Source organism: Pelodiscus sinensis, chromosome 7 (assembly GCF_049634645.1).
Source record: "Pelodiscus sinensis isolate JC-2024 chromosome 7, ASM4963464v1, whole genome shotgun sequence".
Taxonomy (NCBI): Eukaryota; Metazoa; Chordata; order Testudines; family Trionychidae; genus Pelodiscus; species Pelodiscus sinensis.
In genome coordinates, this window is record NC_134717.1 from 16,015,392 (window position 1) to 16,036,138 (window position 20,747).

General features: G+C 41.8%; 1 protein-coding gene across 11 annotated transcripts in view; it reads right to left on the reverse strand.

The window, feature by feature from the left end:
• The window catches only part of NCKAP5 (NCK associated protein 5), a 652,533-nt gene that overhangs the window by 146,599 nt on the left and 485,187 nt on the right, over positions 1–20,747 (reverse strand). For all 11 annotated transcript variants that reach the window (XM_075933271.1, XM_075933270.1, XM_025178765.2 and 8 more), the window contains 2 exons: positions 7,317–7,385; positions 2,279–2,317 (listed from right to left, as the gene is read on the reverse strand). In XM_075933271.1, coding sequence (XP_075789386.1) covers positions 2,279–2,317; positions 7,317–7,385 — 108 coding nt within the window. The remainder of the gene's footprint in view (positions 1–2,278; positions 2,318–7,316; positions 7,386–20,747) is intronic.

Genomic DNA, 20,747 nt, shown 5'->3' on the forward strand with positions numbered 1-20,747 from the left:
AGTACCCCATTTTCCTACCTTTTTTTTAGGCTCTTTCCCATGTGTTGCACATAGGAAACCCTAGCAGTGGTAGGTTACAAATTGTGCAGGGGATTCACCTCCTGTGTGGAGCCTCAAAATACTACCTCCCTCTTTGCCCATGGGAACTAATTCTGCCATGCTGAGTTATGCTATCTCTGGATACATGAAGAATGATAGTTGATGATATGCACATAAATTAACAGGGCTGTGCAACCCCCCTCCCCACACCAGCAAACACACAAAATGTATTTGCAGATTTGATTTCTCAGATTTCCCAGAGGAAAAATCTATTTGTAAATGGGGTGAATTCCTCCCCTCTCCCCCCAAAAAAATCTGCATAAAAACGTGAAATTTTGCTCAGGGGTTATTTCAGGAAAATTCACAATTTCACACATTTTTTGCATGCTCTTGGTAAAAAGCTGGCCATAGCAGAGGAATTCCTTATGTATTATAACACGATATACTCCAGAAGAGCACATTTAAGACTGTAATTCCATCTCAAGGTTTCAGTGACATTGACAAATCACTCAGGCTTTACTCTTTCAGTTTATCTCATCAGAATCTCTCAGTGGAACCACAGACTTCTCATACACTGCTGGGTGTAGTACTTTATCCCTTACAGTACAGTACATACTTAATTTAAACAAAAATTAGCCCTTGTGGAGCAATTTCAAAATCACAATAAAGCATACCCAATACAGGTTACTGTGTGATATTACTCTTCTTGAATCTTTGAAAGCTCTCAGCTTGTCTTCATGCATCACTATGCCCCAGAGGTTTGATATCTCACTGTGGCATGGCTTACAATGTCTTACTGCTTAGTTGCACTATGGTAGATTTATCTGTTTACCAGTTATTACCTGGATTTGTATAGAGATTAGCTTTTTGTGAGTGACCCAAAAAGTCCAATTTCCTACACCTATTGTTCTCCTCTCCTCTTATAAATGATCTCAGTATGAACAGAGGTGGGAGTACTGTAACACTTAACAGTTATTAGCATTTAGAAGAATACCCTCTCCATTCCATGGATGTTAAATTAGCTGGTACTACTCAGCAGTAGGTAAGCAGCTGTTAAATACCATCAATACTCAGCAAATCTCTTTATTAAATGTATTTAAATCTTTTTTATTATATCTGCAAAAACTCCATGGTTCCTATGACTTTGGGTGGATCCATTCTTGAGAAAATATGTTGTCATAAAAAATCTGACTTTCAGCACAAAAGGATTCAGAGCGTTTCTGTCTGTTTTTGGAAAATAAACACAATATTTCCTAAATTATAGACTAAAATATTGAAAGTGAATCACTAGCAAATATGTCACCATTATAAGATATGCAATTGCTTTAAGTGCACAAGGATCAATCCTCTGATTTTATATATAGCAACAGTATAAGCTTCCCCAGATTGCCTTGCCTCATAGCTGACCTCTGTAGACCACCACAAAGCTTGAGAGTGCAGACTCATTTCCAAATCTACGCAAGGTGGAATTGGTGGCACAGAGTCAAAGATTTTGTTCTGAAGATGTGGAGATGAAATATTCTTCCCCAACCAGGAGGAACACGTATGGAGTCATTTTGTAGTAACGGTAGTGTGTGTAGGGCTTTAGCAAATGTTAATTGTTCCCTCCATATGGTCTGTCCACTGATCTTTAGAATTTGTGAATATGGGTGGTTGTCCTCCAGATATTCCTACATGGCCTACCCATAAATCCCAATCTGCACTGTTGCCATATGCAAAACTGCTATACAATTCAGTTCCATAGCATGAAGCTCAAGCATTCCCTGTATATCTTCTTTACTACCCAGCCTTAGACTATCCATTCCTCTGCTGTGTATATGGAAACCTTCCATTTCCATCTGGAGGAACAGGCTTTCGCCTATAACCCTTACATTCTGCTGAGAGCCCACAAGATTATGATGCTATTTTTTTGATGCCCAAAAGGAACCAGATTGGGAGACAGGACACATTGTGGATAGGACACACAAAAACAAAGATAGGAGGAACTATGAAGAATTACTGATCTTAGCCAAGCCAATTCTAAATATTGAATGGGATGAAGCTATATATTCCATTATCAATCCTAGCAGGCACCCAGTTCCCAAAATTATTATTCAGGATGATTACTGGGAGAACACTGGTCATATTTTGACACTTTGCAGTTGCATCAATGAAACACAAACTGAAAAATTTATTCTGAATAAAAACATGCATTTCTAATTCAATGGTTTACATGCCAAAAATCAGAGAAACAATCTACCTTTTGAGTAAGTAGAGCTTGAACAACCTGGTTGGCTACCTGTAAGAAATAAATAATAAAATAATATTACCGAGCACTGTATTATTATATTGAGTTGTTTCATGAAGGAGACTCTTTCCAGAGGGATACAGGTTGGACCTCCCTGGTCTGGTACGCTGGGGACCTAATTGGTCCCAAAGAAGGGATTTTGCCAGATCAGGGGAGGTCATTTCTGGCTCCCCTGTTACCAACCCCATCTCCTGCCCTGCCGCTCTACTGAGCTTCCTGGCTCCCCCAGCAGCCCAGCTAGGTCATGCTCGGGTCTTCCTGGCATACCCTTCCCATGCACTGGCCTTCACGGCTCCTGCCACCCCAGTCCAGCTGGGTTGAATGCCAGGTTTCCTCTCTGCCCTCACATTGTGCCAGACTCCCCACCCCCTGTGGCATGATGGTTGCCGGACCAGAGAGTTTTGGTTTATAGAGGTGCAACGTGTCCTACTGTAAGCCATTTCCCCCACGGAGTAAACTCCCAAACCCACTCTGTAAATCAGATAATGACATTTTTCCTGGTTCCCCATTTCATACCAAACATATACATCGTAATAATTTTAATATGACATTACCAATCTTTGTTTTGTTCTTCTGGATCCAAAACAGTTGAAAAGAATACAAAGTAAGGGTCATATCTCCTGCTGATGTAAATCACTGTAGTTGCACTGACTTCAATACAGCTACACTGATTTGCACTAGCTGAGGATGTGATCAGCTTAATTGTTTCTTGATTCAATATCGACAAAAAGGTACATCTATCATGACAGGCAAGAAACAATCAAATGAGACAGAAAATTTAAATACCTACAGTTATCATAATATGATTGGAAGCATTCACATCATAATGTATAATTGACTTGAATCAGATTACACACCTGTATATGCAGCAGGGAATTTTTAAATTTTATTCAAGTGTCTTCTTATTATTTAGATTTTTGACACAGAGGAATGTTTTTGCTAAATATTTCATTTAAAATGTATTACCATAATCAAAGGACATTTTTGAAACTATAAATGTATTGTCACATGTTCAGTCTGTCTCTTGTGATTCCTTTTTGAAACATAATCACAGGCTTAACTCTATGCATGGAGCCTAGTTTCTAGTCCGTTTTGGCTTTTTAAAAGTTAAACTAGAATACATGAGGCTGTCACTTGGAAGTACAAATCTACATTGCCTGTCTTTACTGTTAGTGAATTTAAAGTAAAAATATAAAAAAGACCATTCAAGTGAACTGAATCATGAGCAAAGAGCTGAAGCTAATTCATTTCTGTAAATAATTCAGTTCTTTAAGACCCAAAACTTTGATTTGATTCATAGTCTCGTAAAATGGCCCAATATCTATTTTTTTCTCCAAACTGGTCCCTAATTTAAGGCAGCCTGTGGAACAATGGTCACACAAAATAGCTCTATACATGATTTAACAGAAGACAGACGAATACTGGAACTGTAATAACCCACAGGAGTAAATATGTTATATTCCAGGTGTTGCCCTACAGGCTTTTAGAATCTACATCTGACAGTGTTCCTTCTAGCATGTACTTTTAACGTCTGTTTGCTCTACCTGAAAATTGAACAAATCACATCTAATACATTATTTCTTTAGACATAAGGTTACTTTACCAAAAAGGACTAAAGGGTTCTTTGCAATATGTACACAGCACTTGCAAAACCATTACCTATAAAATTATTTTTACAGCTTTATATACTACACAGAGAAGTGTAAATGGAATAATCTCCCAGCTGAGAAAAAAAAGCTAATGCACATTGGACAATTTTTTCTAACTTGGGTGCCTGAAGATAGGACATCCAGGAAAATTAATCTGAATTATTTAAAGGTGTGAATTTGAAGAGGATTAATGAAATCATGTAAAAAAAAGTATATGTGAACATCTTCATTCAGAATCAAAGTAAAGTAAAGTTTCATTCACTTCCACAGTGATTTAAACTACATAAATAAGGCCTCTTTAATTTTGATCAGCATCATCCACATATGGATTTAATGTGGTTTAATTAATCCACTTCAAATTAACACATTTAATTTGAACTAATTTTCCTGGATGTCCCAGCACAGACAAGCCTAAATGCTGCTTGATTTTCACAGATACTAATGACCACAGTTCCCAGGAAACTCTGAACACTTCTTTGGAAAACAGACTGTGTTTAAATTACTAGCTAAACACTTTAGGATGTAAGGATGTCCTGATTCTGCTTGCTGGCTAGAGCTGGAGAGGCTCTGCCCTGGGTGCATCTGGAAGGCCACTCCTAGCCCTCCCTCTCCCTGATGCTAAGGGTAGGAGAATCTTCCATGCTAAGGGAAGGGAGAATCTTCCCTGATTTTGTTCCTAATTTCAGATTCTCAGCCTGGTGCATTGCCTCAGGCCCAGAGTAAGGCTGAAATCTGAGTCACAACCTCTATTATTAATGTGGGAGGGGAATGCCACACCTGAGTCATGCTGGACCTCCTGCATGAGGCTGCAATGCCTCTCAGTCAAATTTGGTCTGGTCATTCTTAGCACACCTTGGTTTCTGCATGTGAAGTATTTGTTTTAACAGAGCTGTATTTTTAATATATCCATTTGTGTAACATTCAGGGTTTTCTAATTAAACAAACAGAAGCCCTGATAAATATTTTCTTTAATTTTTGTTAAAGTGCCTATTGAAGAAGCCTTTATATGGTGGAGTTGCTAATTAGAAATGTATAATAGTAATATTAATATGCAATCATTTTAAGATTCTATCCATCTGCTGTGTATATGGAAACAGTCATTTGTACATTTTTCTCTCTATCAGTACAACCAAGCTTGACAGAAATCTTTGCTGGCACAACCAATGTGAATAAACATTATACTACTGCTTTCCAATAAACTGACAGTCAAATTCCTGAATAGGAAACTAGGTTTAAGCATGTAAGATCAAGACCATAAAATACAGGAAGATAATCCTGTTTCTTGCATTATGTTTTCTTGAGACAGAGAGATAGGTTTACAGTATATTTTTGAATTTTAAATAAATGAGCTCCTTTTCTGCTTTGTGTAGTATTGAACATTTCAGTGCTACTTACTTCCAAATATTATTCCAGAGATGTTCATGTGTCAACTTCAAATGAAATACTGGAGACGGGCAATTAATTTTAAAAATCTGTGACTATATTAATAGAATTCATAAAGGATTTTGCTTCAGTTACGTTCACATCTCGTGTGTTTTCTGTCTATGAATATTTGAATTTGAGTTTCATTGGTGAAAATGATTGGAGAAGATGAAATTTTAAGCCATAGGAATAAGCCTGAAGAGGGAATGAGGGGCACGAAATGAATAAGGAAGAAAGAATGATGGCATTGAGCAGGAACAGAGGAGGAAGTAATGGGAGTGAACAAGGCTACACTCATAGGTTTTAAATGTAAGCTGAGTCCGCTATTTGCTCCCCAAAGATAGGCAGAAAGAGGGAACTCTGATGCCTTCATCTCCTTAGTTCTTGTTTGTTGAGGGTGTCAGGGCTATTGACACCTCAGCAGAGGTGCGTATCATGGGAAAGCTCTGCTTTTGCCACTGCATCATGACTAGGCTGGGGTGATGCTGGGATTGCACACTCAGGTCGAAGCCTATAGTGCCATGTAGGGCCAACCACAGAGTCTGCTGATGTGGTGGCAAGTTTACCTTTTGCTTGGGACAGACTCTGGCCTTCCTGGATAGAAATCAGTGGTTTGGGAAGGAGGGTCCACAGGACAATGGCAGATTCTCTCAGTCAACCGAGAGACCTACAACCATCACTGTGCCAAATAGGGGCAGGGCAACATCACAGAAGCACAAGGCCCCAGGGTTTATGAAGTGCTCTGAATCCAGCCCTCTGCACTGTGCAAGACATGAAGAGGATGAAATACACAGTTGATCCACAGCACTTCCTTTAGCCTAAAAAGGGCACAGTAAGCACAGTAAGTGTCCCTTATAGCTGCCATCAGGTGCTGCGCGCCCGGCTCCCACAGCGCCACCCCCCCCATCCCTGCAGTGCCCGCCAGCAGTGCCCTTCCCTCCATGGCTGTGGGGCCCTGCACGGCCAGGCACTGTGTGCCAGCAGTGGTGGCCGGGCCGGGTTGGGCAGCGCATGCACCGTGTGCCCCAGGGGGTGGGCCCCAGGCTGCGCACCAGCAGCCAGGCCGGGCAGCACATGCGCTGTGCGTCCCGGGAGCGGGCCCATGCTCCCTAGGGGAGGGTGGGCCCTGGGCTGTGCACCAGTGGCCGGGCCGGGCAGTGCATGCGCCGTGCACACCGGGGGTGGGCCCGTGCATGTGTCGGGCGCTCCAGAGCGGGCCCGTGCTCCCTGGGGGGAGGCAGGCCCATGCATGCGCCATGTGCCCGGGGGCAGCAACACGGCTCGGGCCAGCCCTGCTTGCACATCAGAAGCAACACAGCAGTCTCACAAAAGCAGCAGTGGCAGCAGCAGGGGAGAGATCAGGAAGTCAGAGGATGGACCCCTCCCTTTCAGCATGAGGATTAATGTAGTAGGCAAAAGAAAATGATCTAACATGCCATTTACCCATCCATTTTTCCTCCCCAGTTGTCACTAATGCTTCCCCATCCCCACCAAGATGGGGACTCTGTGCAAGGGCACGGAGTGCACTTTGGTTAATCTGGGCTTCATGCTAAGCATCCTTCTTTCAGGACCAAGGGAAGGAGCAGTTAAGTCCCTTTATATAAAGAAATAGCTGAAACAACAGAAGCTACTGCTAAAGGCAATGGGCTGCATGGGGATGCTAAACCAGGCATGTGAGCTGAGGGCTCCCTGATTGTAAACTCAGAGCTAAAGGGTTGTTTGGCAAGCTGTGTTTGTGTAAGAGGAGAGAAAGTTAGCAGACAGCTAGAGACACAGTCACGAACTTGGGCCTGAAGCAGAACAACAGAACTTCTTGGGCTGGGAACCTAGTGGAAAGACTTGGGAAACTACTCGTTTGTTGTTTGTTTCTATTATGTTTAGAGAAATCTGTCATAAAAGCTTTGATAAATTCACATTACCTCATCGAGGCACCTTTCATACTGTTCTCTTTGATTTTCATTTTCCAGAGCCAATGCTGAATTCTCTGCCTGCAGTAAGAGAGAAAAAAAAAAGACTAATGAACCATTGGGTATTTTGTGCTGCATGATGACAACTTATGCAATGCATGTACTGTACCTACCTCCTTAGGATCCAAAATATCCTCATAAAATGCACAACATATATTTGCTTTAAATTACTGTTATAAATAAAACTGAAATGTCTTTGAGTTTTATGAAGTCACCCACAAAAAATGCATTACAATTTAAGAGAACTGCAAGCACTGACATTCTGAACACCTCTGTAACCTAGTCTTGTCAGATGCAAAGGTAGAAAAACACTGGAAATGATTGTTTGCACATCATTTTTTTTCTCCTGGTAGGTTGAAACTGACACCCAGCCTGCATGGAGAAAGTATCTGATGGAAATAGAATCTAATCCAAGCTTAAGCAATGTGAAGAGCAGCCCTATGGGATTTCTGTTGCTGGAACCCTTGATAAGCCCTGTTCCAGAGGGTGCAGTAACTGAGGGTATGTCTACACTACAAAGTTAATTCGAACTAACAGCTGTTAGTTCGAATTAACTTTGATAGGTGCTACACATGCAAACCGCTAGTTCGAACTTAATTCGAACTAGTGGAGCGTTTAATTCGAACTAGGTAAACCTCATTCCACGAGGACTAACGCCTAGTTCGAATTAACTAGTTCGAATTAAGGGCTGTGTAGCCACTTAATTCGAACTAGTGGGAGGCTAGCCCTCCCCAGCTTTCCCCGGTGGCCACTCTGGGCACCACCAGAGAAACTCTTCTGCCCCCCTCCCGGCCCCGGAGCCCTTAAAGAGGCACGGTCTGGCTACGGTGCCCGTGCCAGGTGCAAGCCTGCCAGCACCCAGCCAGCAGACCCTGCACCTGGCACGGCTCGAGCCAGACACCCGCTGCCACCCAGCCCTCCGACTCTTCCCGGGACCAGGCTGGCGGCTCCGGGGAGCCTGCCCAGGTCCAAAAGAGGCGGGCGCCCACCAGGTCTAGTGCAGACATCATGGACCTCATCCACGACCTCCGCACTAGGCACAGGAAAGTGGCTGTCTAGGGCAGGAGAGCTGCCAGCCGGACCACCCAGGAGCAGGTTAGCATGAAAATCAAGGTGGTCCACTGAGACCCCCGACCCTGAGCTCTGAGCTTAGAATGGCCGTACTGGGTCAGACCAAAGGTCGATCTACTCCAGTAGCCTGTCTGCCAACAGTGGCCAACACTAGGTACCCTGGAGGGGGGATGGACCGAAGACAATGACCAAGCCATTTGTCTCGTGCCATCCATCTGCAGCCTTCCACAAACAGAGGCCAGGGATACCATTTCTACCCCTTGGCTAATACCACTCCATGGACCCAACCTCCATGACTTTATCTCACTTCTCTTTAAACTCTGTTATAGTTCTAGCCTCCACAGCCTCCTGCAGCAAGGAATTCCACAGGTTGACTATTTGCTTTGTGAAGAAGACCTTTCTGTTATTAGTTTGAAGCCTGCTACCCATTCATTTCATTTGGTGTCCTCTAGTCCTTCTATTATGGGAACTAATGGAGAACTTTTCTTTATGCACCCTCTCCACACCACTCATGTTTTTATAGACCTCTATCATATCCCCCACCATCTCCTCTTTTCTAAGCTGAAAAGTCCTAGTCTCTTTAGCCTCTCTTCATATGGGACCTGTTCCAAACCCCTAATCATTTTAGTTGTCCTCCCCTCTTTCACCCTCTCTCTTCCCTTCTCCCACCTCCTTTTCCCAGTCTCCCCCAGTTTTGTTCAATAAAGAGAGTTTCTATTTTTGAACACACGTGTCCTTTATTTTTTACATCAGGAAGGGGAGCTAGGGAGAGGTAAGTGGAAGGAGGTGAGGGAGGAATGGGGTATAAGCCGCCAATGAGGAGGATTGGGGTGGCTCTGCAGGCTCTTCAGGGTGGAAACTCTCCTGCAGCCCCCCGATTGTTCCCTCCCCCCAGATGGCAGCCTGAGGCAAGTGCAGCCGAGCTGATGGCCGAGTGCTGTGATGTGCCGAGTGTGGGCATTCAGGGCACTCCAAGCCAGGACTGCTTTGCAAGCGGGGAACCCCTGAGAACTGTCTGTCTGGGGTGGGGGTCAGGACCCTTTAAGCACAGCCCTCGGCTAGCCTGAGACAGCAGCTCCACGCTCTAAGTCCTAACCGGATGCCCTGCCAGCACTGCTTCCGGCCATCCTTAACCTCGGTTCAGGGTCCACTCAGTGTGGACATGCTAGTTCGAATTAGCAAAATGCTAATTAGAACTAGTTTTTAAATCTAGATGCGCTAATTCGAATTAGCTTAGTTCAAATTAACTAATTCGAACTAAATTAGTTTGAATTAGTGCTGTAGTGTAGACATACCCTGAGTTATTGTGGATATGGTTGCCACATAACAGTTTATGGATAAATTATACTCTCTAATCATAAAAAGTAATTTTCTTAATCCACCACATTAAAACCACATGCCCAAGTCTATCCTTTCAAGAGTGAAAAGGAATTCTATTTTACAAGTCTAAGTAAAATCTTAAAGTCAAACAATGAATTCCATTCTAACAAATGTCAGCTGAAAAATTAAAAGTTTCCTGTATACTAACGGCTTTAATCTGTACTTAGTAATCCACTGTTCTGAGATTTTTGCATAACGTACATGAAAAAGTAACACAAGCTCGTATTAACATTTAAATTGAGTTAAATCAGTGAATTCTTATTTATAAGTCTGTCTTCACCTTTGGAAGCTTCTGTGGAAATTCCCCCAAAATATAATAGGAACAAATACATCAGTTTTAAATAAGAGGAAGTTTCAACTATATTGCTCTCAAAGACTAAAAAATAAAACAAAATATAAAATATGTAAATTAAAGCTGGCCTTGGTAATCTATGTGTGGTCTCAGCTCATAACATAACAATCAATACATTCAGCTATGTAAATAAAATAGCTGGAATCAATGTACCTTAAGGTGAACTTTGGAGCTGTTCCCACAGTGGGAGGTCAGAAGGAGAAACGTTCCCATTGGCTTCCCTTATTCCTCGCAACTCCTTCTTACTCTTCCTTTACTAGACCCTTGCACTAAATCGAACACTAGAAGATTGACTGTGGCACTCTTTCTACAAGTCTCCACATGGCCTAAGAGAACATTTTGCCTGGAGAGTTATCTTTCTGAAGGAAGCAAGCAAGAAACCTGAGCAAAATTGCAACTAGTTAATTCACCCGGCTTTATTTCTAATTCAAGAATAACCTAAAATAATATCTCGGGAGAAGAAAAGGAAATGTCTATAATTAGAGAGTATTTAAGAAGCACAGAAAAAGGTTATTTATGTTTCTAAATAAACAGTTTTAAAAGTCAGCAGTATACTCCAGAAACATCTATCAGCAAATGTTATAAAATTCTCTGCATCATAGCTGCTTCATACAGCACAACAATTGGTTACAAGAGAATCTCCAAGTGTCTCAGGAAAGTGGTGGAACAAAATGCAGGAAAAGGTCCAGCTGCAGGAGGGAATTCAAAGCAGAAACAAAGGTAGAAGCAAAAAGCAGAACAACAAAAGCAGCAGTTGGAGTTTGAGAGCCGGATATTCAAACATTCAAGAAAACATCACACATAGATATAGCTAAAACAGAAGGAGGAGGAAATATACTATCTGTAACATAAGGAAAGAGCCAGTCCACCCAGGAAACAGACACATATCATCAGTTTGGAAAAGGGTCCCATACTCCTTGTGATTGCTGATTTAAAGATGCACATTGCAGAAGGTGCAATAAAAAAGTCATATTCAAACAGTTAGTTACGCTGGAGTAAATAAGGAAGAGACCAAATTAGGATATAGAAAAAGGAATATCAATGTACACCCTGTAGACAGAGGCAGACACCTCTGAGTAGCTACTGTGGATATAGCGTGAGCAATAATTACATGTCAGCAATCAGGTAGGCACCCGAATGGTGGGGAAAATTATTGAAATGGAATTGGACGCTGCCCCCATAGTCATATGTTTGGATATGAGAAAAGTTTAAAAAAAAACTAAGAGGGGGAGATATCAATGTTACTAAAACATAGATGGGAGAAAAGATAGTACCAACTAGAATAATGCAACAGAATGTTGAGTTTAACAATAGATAATATTTCTTAGATTCATATATCGTTGAGAAGGGAGGCTCAGCCTGGTGGGGCTATGAATGGTTACGTAAAGTTTCTCTGGATTGGAAATCTAGAAAGATTTATAAAGTCACTTTGGCTGTGTCCAGACTCAGGGTTTTTTTCGAAAAAAGTAGCCTTTTTTCGAAAAAACTTCATCTGCGTCTAGACTGCAGCCGCGTTCTTTCGAAATTAAATCGAAAGAACGCGGCTTTTCTTTCGACGGCGGTAAACCTAATTCCACGAGGAAGAACGCCTTTTTTCGAAAGTGCTCTTTCGAAAAAAGGCGTTCTTGAAAGCAAACAGGGCTTTTTAGAAAGAAAGCATCCAGACTCACTTGCTGCTTTCTTTCGAAAAAGCGGCTTGCTTTTTCGAAAGTTCCGCGTGCTGTCTAGATGCTCTCTTTCGAAAGAGGCTTTTTCGAAAAATACTTTTGAAAAAGCCTCTTTCGAAAGAGGCTTGCAGTCTAGACATAGCCTTTCAGAACACCACACTAAAACAGCTGAACAGCAGCTGGAAGAGATACTATGTCGGGCACTGAGAACAATCAAGTAGGGCACGGGAGTTCTAAAATGCATGAAGGCTAAAATAAGTCTAGCCAAGAAGGCACAACCCACGTTTCACAAAACTCAGCCTGTTCCTTTCAGTATTCACTCAAAGGTATGGAAATGGAAAGTCTATGCAGAAAGGGCCTACTTTCAAAAGTATCCTGGAGAGAGTGAGGAAAAATGTGGTGTGGTAAAGGTTTGTGGATATTTTAAGTATCTGCAAATGGAAGTTCAGAAAGAATCTAAAGCAAACCTCGCAATATACACTCAAAAGGTTGTGTGCCAGCGTAACAGGTTAGTGTTTACTATTGCTTCAGCTCCTGCCATATGGCAATATAGTTTTGCAAGGTATTCTGAGAATACCATGGTATTTGGATGACATGACTGGGTGTGTCTAGACTACAGGGTTTTGTCGACAAAAGTGGACTTTTGTTGACAAAACTATACCTGCATCTACACTGCCGCTGAGTACTGTTGACATAACATCGACAGAACTCAGAAGTTTTGTTGACGGCTGTAAACCTCATTCTAAGAGAAATAACACCCTTTGTCGACAGAGTTCTGTTGACAGAAGGCGTTATTACATCTACACTGTCCTTTGTGTCTACACTGTCATGTCGACAAAGCGGCTTGCTTTGTCGACAGAACTGGCTGTAGTCTAGACGCTCTTTGTTGACAGATGCTTTGTCGACAGTATCTGTTGACAAAACCCTGTAGTCTAGACGTACCCACTGTGACCAGTGGAAGTGATGAGGAATATCTGGAAACCCTGTAGAGGGTATTAAAGTCTCTGGAAGAATATAGGTTATGAGCCAGTTGCATGAAAAGTGAATTTTTCAAGGACTCAATAGCTTATTATATGCACGTTATTAATGCATAAGGCCTACATAAATCTCAGGAGAAGATTAAAGCAGTACTAGAAGCTCGTCTGTCAAAGAATGTGTCACAACTTAGATCACTTCTAAGATTTATTAACTACTATAGCCGATTTGCACCACACTTGGCAAATGTATTGCATCCTCTTAACGGTTTGCTGCAGACTGGTCAAAACTGAGTATAGTCACATGAGTGCCAAAAAGCTTTCTGGGAAGAAAAACAGTTGGTCATTGATCAGATAGTGCACTCGTGCATTGTAACTCATCCTTGCCTGTCAAGTTACCTTGTGATGCTTCTTCACATGGAAGTAAGGTAGTTATATTGCATACCATGCCAGATGGCAGTGAGCTACCCATAGTATTTGCCCCCAGATCTCTCTCAGTGTCAGAATGTAACTATGCATAAATAGACAATGAGGCTTTAAGTCTGATATTGAGTATGAAAAAATTCAATCAATGTTTACATGGGAGGAAATTCACCCTTGTCATAGACCACTAAGCCCTAATAACAATCTTCCATCTAAGAAAGGGAGTTCCCGTGACAACTGCAGCAAGTATGCAAAGCTTGGTCTTCTTCTTTGCAGGTTACATCTATAGCAGGAGTCACTGAGGGGCTGGAACACACAAACTATAGCAGGGGTCACCACAGGACTAGAACAGAGAAACTATAGCAGGGGTCACCGTGGGGCTGGAACACACAAAATCTACTAGTCTGGACCCCCATAGGCTTTGGTGTGGGAGGGGAATGTGGGAAATGTCGTTCTCCTTGTCAGTTAGAGGACACTTCTGTGAGGGGTGGTTTCTTTTTCTTTGCCTTTCACTTGTGTCCACCCCCCCTCCAATTGATTTTTCTGTGGCCCCCAATCCATAAAAGGTCCCTTACCCCGATCTACAGCAAAAAATTCAAAAGAAAAGATGCTCACACAACCCCAGACAGGCTCCATCATCTGTTCATGCTAGTTGAAGGACAACTTGTAACAAAAACAAAATCTATCTAATTTGCAAACTTATTACAAATTGAAGGAGCCCCAGTGACTTATAGCTTGCTGGAGCAAGAAACCAAGAGGGATTCCACACTAACTCAGGTTTATGAAGCTATTCTGAAGGGCTGGAAATAAACAGAAAGCCGTAATCTGGCACCCATTTACATCGGAAAAGTTTAACATACAATACATCGAGGAATTCATATTATTATACCTAGCAAACTACACATATGTCTTAGAAAAGCTCCATGTAAATCATGTAGGAGTAGTAAAAATGAAGGCATATACCAGAATTTTTATATGGTGAGCATGCTAACAAATAGAGCCACTTGCTTAGGAATGTTTATGTTGCCAACACGTATCAGACATACCTAAACCAGCAACACTGAATGCCAGTGAAAATTGGGTAGGTTCAGAACAAACAGGACAAGAACAAGTTAAAATTACTTAGAAAAGTTAGATGTCTTCAAGTCACCAGGGCCTGATGAAATGCATCCTAGAACATTCAAAGAGCTGGTTGAGGAGGTATCTAAGCCATCAGCCATCATCTTTGAAAGTAATGGAAGATGGGAAAGATTCCAGAAGACTGGAAAGGGACAAATATAGTGCCCATCTATGAAAAGAGAAATAAGGAAAATCCAGGAAACTACAGACAAGTTAGCTTAACTTCTGTGCCAGGAAAGATAAGAGAGCAAACAATTAAGGAATCCATCTGCAAACATCTGGAAGATAATAATGTGATAAGTAACAACGTGAATTTTTCAAGAATAAATCATTTCAAACCAACCTGTTGTGGATAAGGAGAAAGTGGTAGATTTAGTACACATAGACTTTAGTAAAGCATTTTCTACTGTCTCACATGTTCTTATCAATAAAATAGGGAATACAATGTAGATGGGGCTACCATAAGGTGGGTGCATAACTGGTTGGATAACTGCTCTCAGAAAGTAGTTACCAATGGTTCATGGTCATGCTGAAAGTGACTATACTATCCCGTAGGCCACACCAGAGCTGAGCACATGACACCTCCCTACCTTTGGTGGGTTCTGTATCCTCTGTTGGCTGTCTGGTTGCTCCCAGGGTGGGCAGGGCTTGGCCTGCTGGGTGGAGGCTCCAGCCCACAGCCCTGTACTCTTCAGGCAAGTGCTGTATCTCCTAGTCCACTCAAGAACCCACCCCACCTCCCTGCCTGCTAGGATCAGTTTTGAGACCAGTTCTGTTCAATATCTTCATCACCAATTTAGATATTGGCATAGAGAATATGTTTATAAAATTTGCAAATGATATCAAACTGGGAGGGGCTGCAATTGCTTTGGAGGATAGGGTCATATTTCAAAATGATCTGGACAAACTGAAGACATGGTCTGAAGTAAAGAGAATGAAATTAACTAAGGACAAATGCAAAGTACTCTTCTTAGGACAGAACAATCAGTTTCACACATACAAAATGAGATATAGCTGTCTAGGAAGGAGTACTGAAGAAAATGGATCTAGGAGTCAGAGTGGACCACAAGCTAAGTCTGAGTCACAGTTCTAAGCACCCCATTTCAGGAAAGATGTGGAGAAACTGGAGAAAGTCCAGAGAAGGGGGGGGGACATTAAATGTCTAGAAATATGACATATGAGAGAAGACTGAAAGAAGTGGGCTTGTTTAGTTTAGAAAAGAGAAGATTGAGAGGAGACATGATAGCAGCTTTCAAGTACCTAAAAGGGTGTTACAAGGAGGAGGGAGAAACATTTTTCTCTTTGACCTCTGAGGTTAGGACAAGAAGCAGTGAGCTTAAATTGCAGTACTGGAGGTTTAGGTTGGACATTAGGAAAAACTTCCTGACAGTCAGGATGGTTAATCACTGGAATAAATTGCCTAGGGAGGCTGTGGAATCTCCAGCTCCGGAGAAATTTAAGAGCAGGTTGGATAGATCTATCAGGGATGACCTAGATGGTGCTTTGTCCTTCCATGAGGGCAGGAGACTGGACTTGATAACCTCTCAAGGTCCCTTCCAGTTTTAGTATTCTATGATTACACCCCTGAGACTGGCCCTCAGCTTCCTGGCAGCACTGGTATATTGATTTTGCAGAACCCTCTAGTAGAGGTGGATGCCCATTCCAACTGGCTGCAAATTTTGCATGAAAACCACCGTAACGGCACAGATGGTAGAAAATCTTTTAATTTTAGAAAAATGGCATTAGGCTTGTTACCTCAGCACCATGCCACAGAGCCACAAAAGGGTTGGCTGAAAGACTTGTACAAACTCTGATTTGAGCTCTGTGATCCATAACAGATGAGAAGGCATCATTGCAGCAAAATCTGGCTAGTTTCTTACTAGCATATCAAAACGCATTAGACATGCTATGATGAACCGAACAGCTCTGTTACTGGACCGAAATCTCAGGTCAGGCTTGGACTTACTAAAGAAGGATCGATGTCTACAAGTCATAAATAGTCACGTAAGTTAATCTGTGAAGAGAGAGCACCTTGTCACCTACAAATGGATCAAAGAGGGTAGGTGCAAGATGATCATGGATCAATAAATGGCTGCTAGCAAGTGTTAGGATTCAAATGAGGACTTTGTCCTATGGAGTGGCACTCAGTATGTTTGGGAACTTTAAGATTTGGGGGGTGACTCCATAACTGAAAACGGAAACAAAATTTGAGGAGCCATCAATTGTCCTCATGCTGGTGCCCCAATCTGAAGCATAGAAGTGATATATTTGAATGTACTGAGCAGAGTGTTGAATCTATTTATGTGAGTTTGCAGTTATAGTTTCATTTTTGAGTCAGTACTCACCAGAAAGCACAAGTATTGCACAATCTAGCTCTAAAATAGTAAGCATAGAAAAAACAGGATACAGATTGCTCCCATGTCTACATTCCTAAAAGACCTGCTAACAATATAAAGTCCTACAGTTAATGTACAACTACAAAATAATGAAACTGAGCCCTACATTTCTTTCAGTCTGTCAGATTTTGACTGCTGTGATGTAGTAATAATATGGACTCTGAAACAAAGACTACTTGAATGTTATTGCCTAATATATGACTTCAGGAAGCCATTCCTTGATGAATACACTGACAAAATTAGGAAGTCTAAGCATGACAACTTTAATAATAAATAGTACATTTTTCCTCATTGCCTGCCACAGTGAAAATACCTGTAGAATACAAACTTTTTCACATCAGTGGCTTTGAATGTATACAGAAAGGATGTAATCCACTCTATGCTAGCTTGGCTTGTGTGCTTCTTGATTGCTGAGAAAATCATGTCCATTTATTTGGCATTTTTATAATGACTGAGCAAGGAAGGGAACACTTCAAAGACTTCATTTAAAACCGTGGTGCCAATACCTGTAAGGCTGAAAGACCTATACTTTATACAGTCTGTCATTCCATATTGTGACAGAACACTTAACTGTAAACCACAATCACCCCCCATATAACCTTGGGAACAGATTTAGTAGTCTTAAAAAAAAACTTTCTTGAAAATGGCGAAACCAGTGTGCCTTTGCTCTTTGGAACAATGAATGGTAGAGAATTGTGAAAATCTTCCACTGCTCTTACAACTCAGATGTTTTACCTCAGGGTGTATCTAGATTACAGGGATTTTTCAAAAAAAGTGGCCTTTTTTTGAAAAAACTTCCCCTGCGTCTAGACTGCTGCCGTGTTCTTTCAAAAGTAAATTGAAAGAACGTGGCAGTTTTTTCGACCGTGGAAAACCTTGTTTTAAAAGGAATAATGCCTTTATTCGAAAGCTCTCTTTCGAAAAAAGGCACTATGTAATGCAAACTGTGCTTTTTCGAAAGAGAGCATCCAGACTGCCTGGGCATGTTTGCTTTTTCAAAAGCACTGGTTGTAGTCTAGATGCTCTTTTTTGAAAGAGGCTTGAAGTCTAGACATAGGCTGAGAGTGCTCTCTGTTGGGAATCCGGATGATCCTTCTTTCCTCTTCCACCAGAATTCAGATTCCAGCCATCTTCTGACTAGGAAAGACTTGTGAGATTCACATGGAGTTAAAAGCAACACTTCTTATAAATATTTGAAAAGGTGGCTATAAATCAAAATAGGTTTTCCCTCTGGGTATGTCTATACTTGCACCCCAGTTCGAACTATGGATGCAAATGTAGGCATTCGAAATAGTCAATGAAGTGGGGATTTAAATATCCGACGCTTCATTAGCATGATTTCTCCTGCGCGTTACTCCAAATGCCAGCTATTTCAAAACTGATAATGCGCACCAGGATGCGTAAGTTTGAACCAAACTGCTTGGTTCGAACTAACATTACTCCTAAAAAAATGTTACTCCTCAAAATGCAAAATGTTACTCAAAATGCAAAATGCATAGCTGGATCTGACTTACCTTAAGCCGAGCCACTGCAGCGTCTAAACTGAGGGAGGCTGACGGAAGCACATGCTCCTCACAGAATGAGGAGTACACAACACCAGCTGGGGCTGCCAATAGCATTTGATTTGGGGGTCTACACTAACCCTGCTAAATTGAACACTAGAAGATTTAGGACCGGTTTTGTTCAATATCTTTATTAATGACCTGAATGAGGGGATGGATTGCACCCTCAGCAAGTTTGCAGATGACGCTAAGCTAGGGGGAGAGGTAGATACGCTTGAGGGCAGAGATAGGATCCAGCTTGACTTAGACAAATTGGAGGATTGGGCCACAAGAAATTTGATGAGGTTCAACACGACAAGTGCAGAGTCGTGCACTTGGGACGGAAGAATCCCAAGCATTGTTACAGGCTGGGGACCAACCAGCTAAGTAGTAGTTCTGCAGAAAAGGACCTGGGGGTTACAATGGATATGAGTCAACAGTGTGCCCTTGTAGCCAAGAAGGGTAATGGCATATTAGGATGCATTAAGAGGAGCATTGCCAGCAGATCCAGAGATGTCATTATTCCTCTTTATTTGGCTCTGGTGAGGCCACATCTGGAGTATTGTGTCCAGTTCTGGGCCCCCCACTACAAAAAAGATATGGACACATTGGAGAGGGTGCAGCGGAGAGCAACCAAAATGATTAGGGGGCTGGAGCATATGACCTACGAGGAGAGGCTGAGGGAGTTGGGTCTGTTTAGTCTGCAGAAGTGAAGAGTGAGCGGGGATTTGATAGCAGCCTTCAACTTCCTGAAGGGAGGTTCCGAAGAGGATGGAGAGAGGTTGTTCTCAGTAGTGATGGATGACAGAACAAGGAGCAATGGTCTCAAGTTGTGGTGGGAGAGGTCCAGGTTGGATATTAGGAAAAAACTATTTCACTAGGAGAGTGGTGAAGCACTGGAATGGGTTACCTAGGGAAGTAGTGGAGTCTCCATCCCTAGAGGTGTTTAAGTCTTGGCTTGACAAAGCCCTGGCTGGGTTGATTTAGTTGGGATTGGTCCTGCCTATAACAGGGGGCTGGACTTGATGACTTTCTGAGGTCTCTTCCAGCTCTATGGTTCTATGATTCTATTATTCTATAAGATTGACCTCCGAAGGGTTGCTCTTCTCCGTAGTGTAGACAAGTCCTGAGAGACTGTATATTCTGCTTCTAGTACACATTTTTTGTGGGAAGATGGGACGTGGACTCTATATTCCAAGACGGAAGTATGTAGCAAGCTGATAACCCCTATAGAATGAAAGCTAAGGCATGTTTACTGGCCCTCAGATGAATTGTGGGCCATAATAGAGAAACAGAAGTTCTGTACCTGACATAACCTAGGAGATGGACCCAAAACTGGAAGGTTATTGATGACAACCCTTTTAAAAGTACCAACTGTCTAATTTCTGCAGTCATTCAAGGTTTTAGATACAGTTATACTTTTATTCCAATGGATTGTGCACATCTTTTTTTCTTCTGTGTTTTCTTAAGGTCCATTATATACATGGAACATAAAAAATAAAGCAAAGCAACCGAAAAGCAAAAGCAGTCTAAGCATGGAAAATAGTCTCAGGGGCCGTGAATACGTATGGTCTGTCATGAGTATTTCAGCAGCTCAGAATTTGGGAAAACATTTATCTGCTGGGGTTCCAACCTTCAGCATATAATATCATTCAGTCAGCTGAAGACATGTTGCAACATAAAACTTGCCATTAGATGAGTCACTGCATATTGCTTTGCATGCTATTAAGGCACTATGAGATTGTGCTGATGCCAACTTAGAGGCTTATGCGCTTCATGTCTCCAAATTGGAATAAAAGCTTTCAACTGTACCAGAGAGTCTCCAAACTGCTAGTGGAAAATAGAAGGTTTTAAATCAGTAACTGGATAATGCTAAGCATCCTTCAGCTGCTTTAATTAGAGACAACTTTCTCCTAAATTGTACGACTGAATTAATGGAAAATAAAGATAACTTTGGGTTGTCTGGCAATGACACCACTGTGTCTTTACTACAGATTCATTCATCTCTAAGGTTGATCCACTTTTCAGGGTGAGAAAGGCAGATGATATCTCCTGCAACTACTTTCAGCGTAGGTCAGTGCTGGGATTACAATATTTCCCCACCTGGGAAGGGTGTTATGAAACATAATGTATTAGATCAGAAGTTCTTTGAGATCTTCAGATGAAAAGTATTACATCTTCAACACTTTTATAAATACAATGGAAGAAAAAAACCCCACTGAATCCCCCCTCCCGCCAAGACCGATTTTCATTCCAGAACCAATTATTGCAGAGTCAAGATATGAAACAAAGGGATATGGAGGGCAGGACAGCAGACATTTATTTGGCACTAAGGGGAAAGGAAATGAGGGTTTAAAGGTCATATGTCAAGTTAGCAACTCAAATTCTTTGAAGGTATCATTGATAAAGGTCAAGGGGAACAGAGTTATGACAGTGAACTTTAAAAACACTGACAGAAAG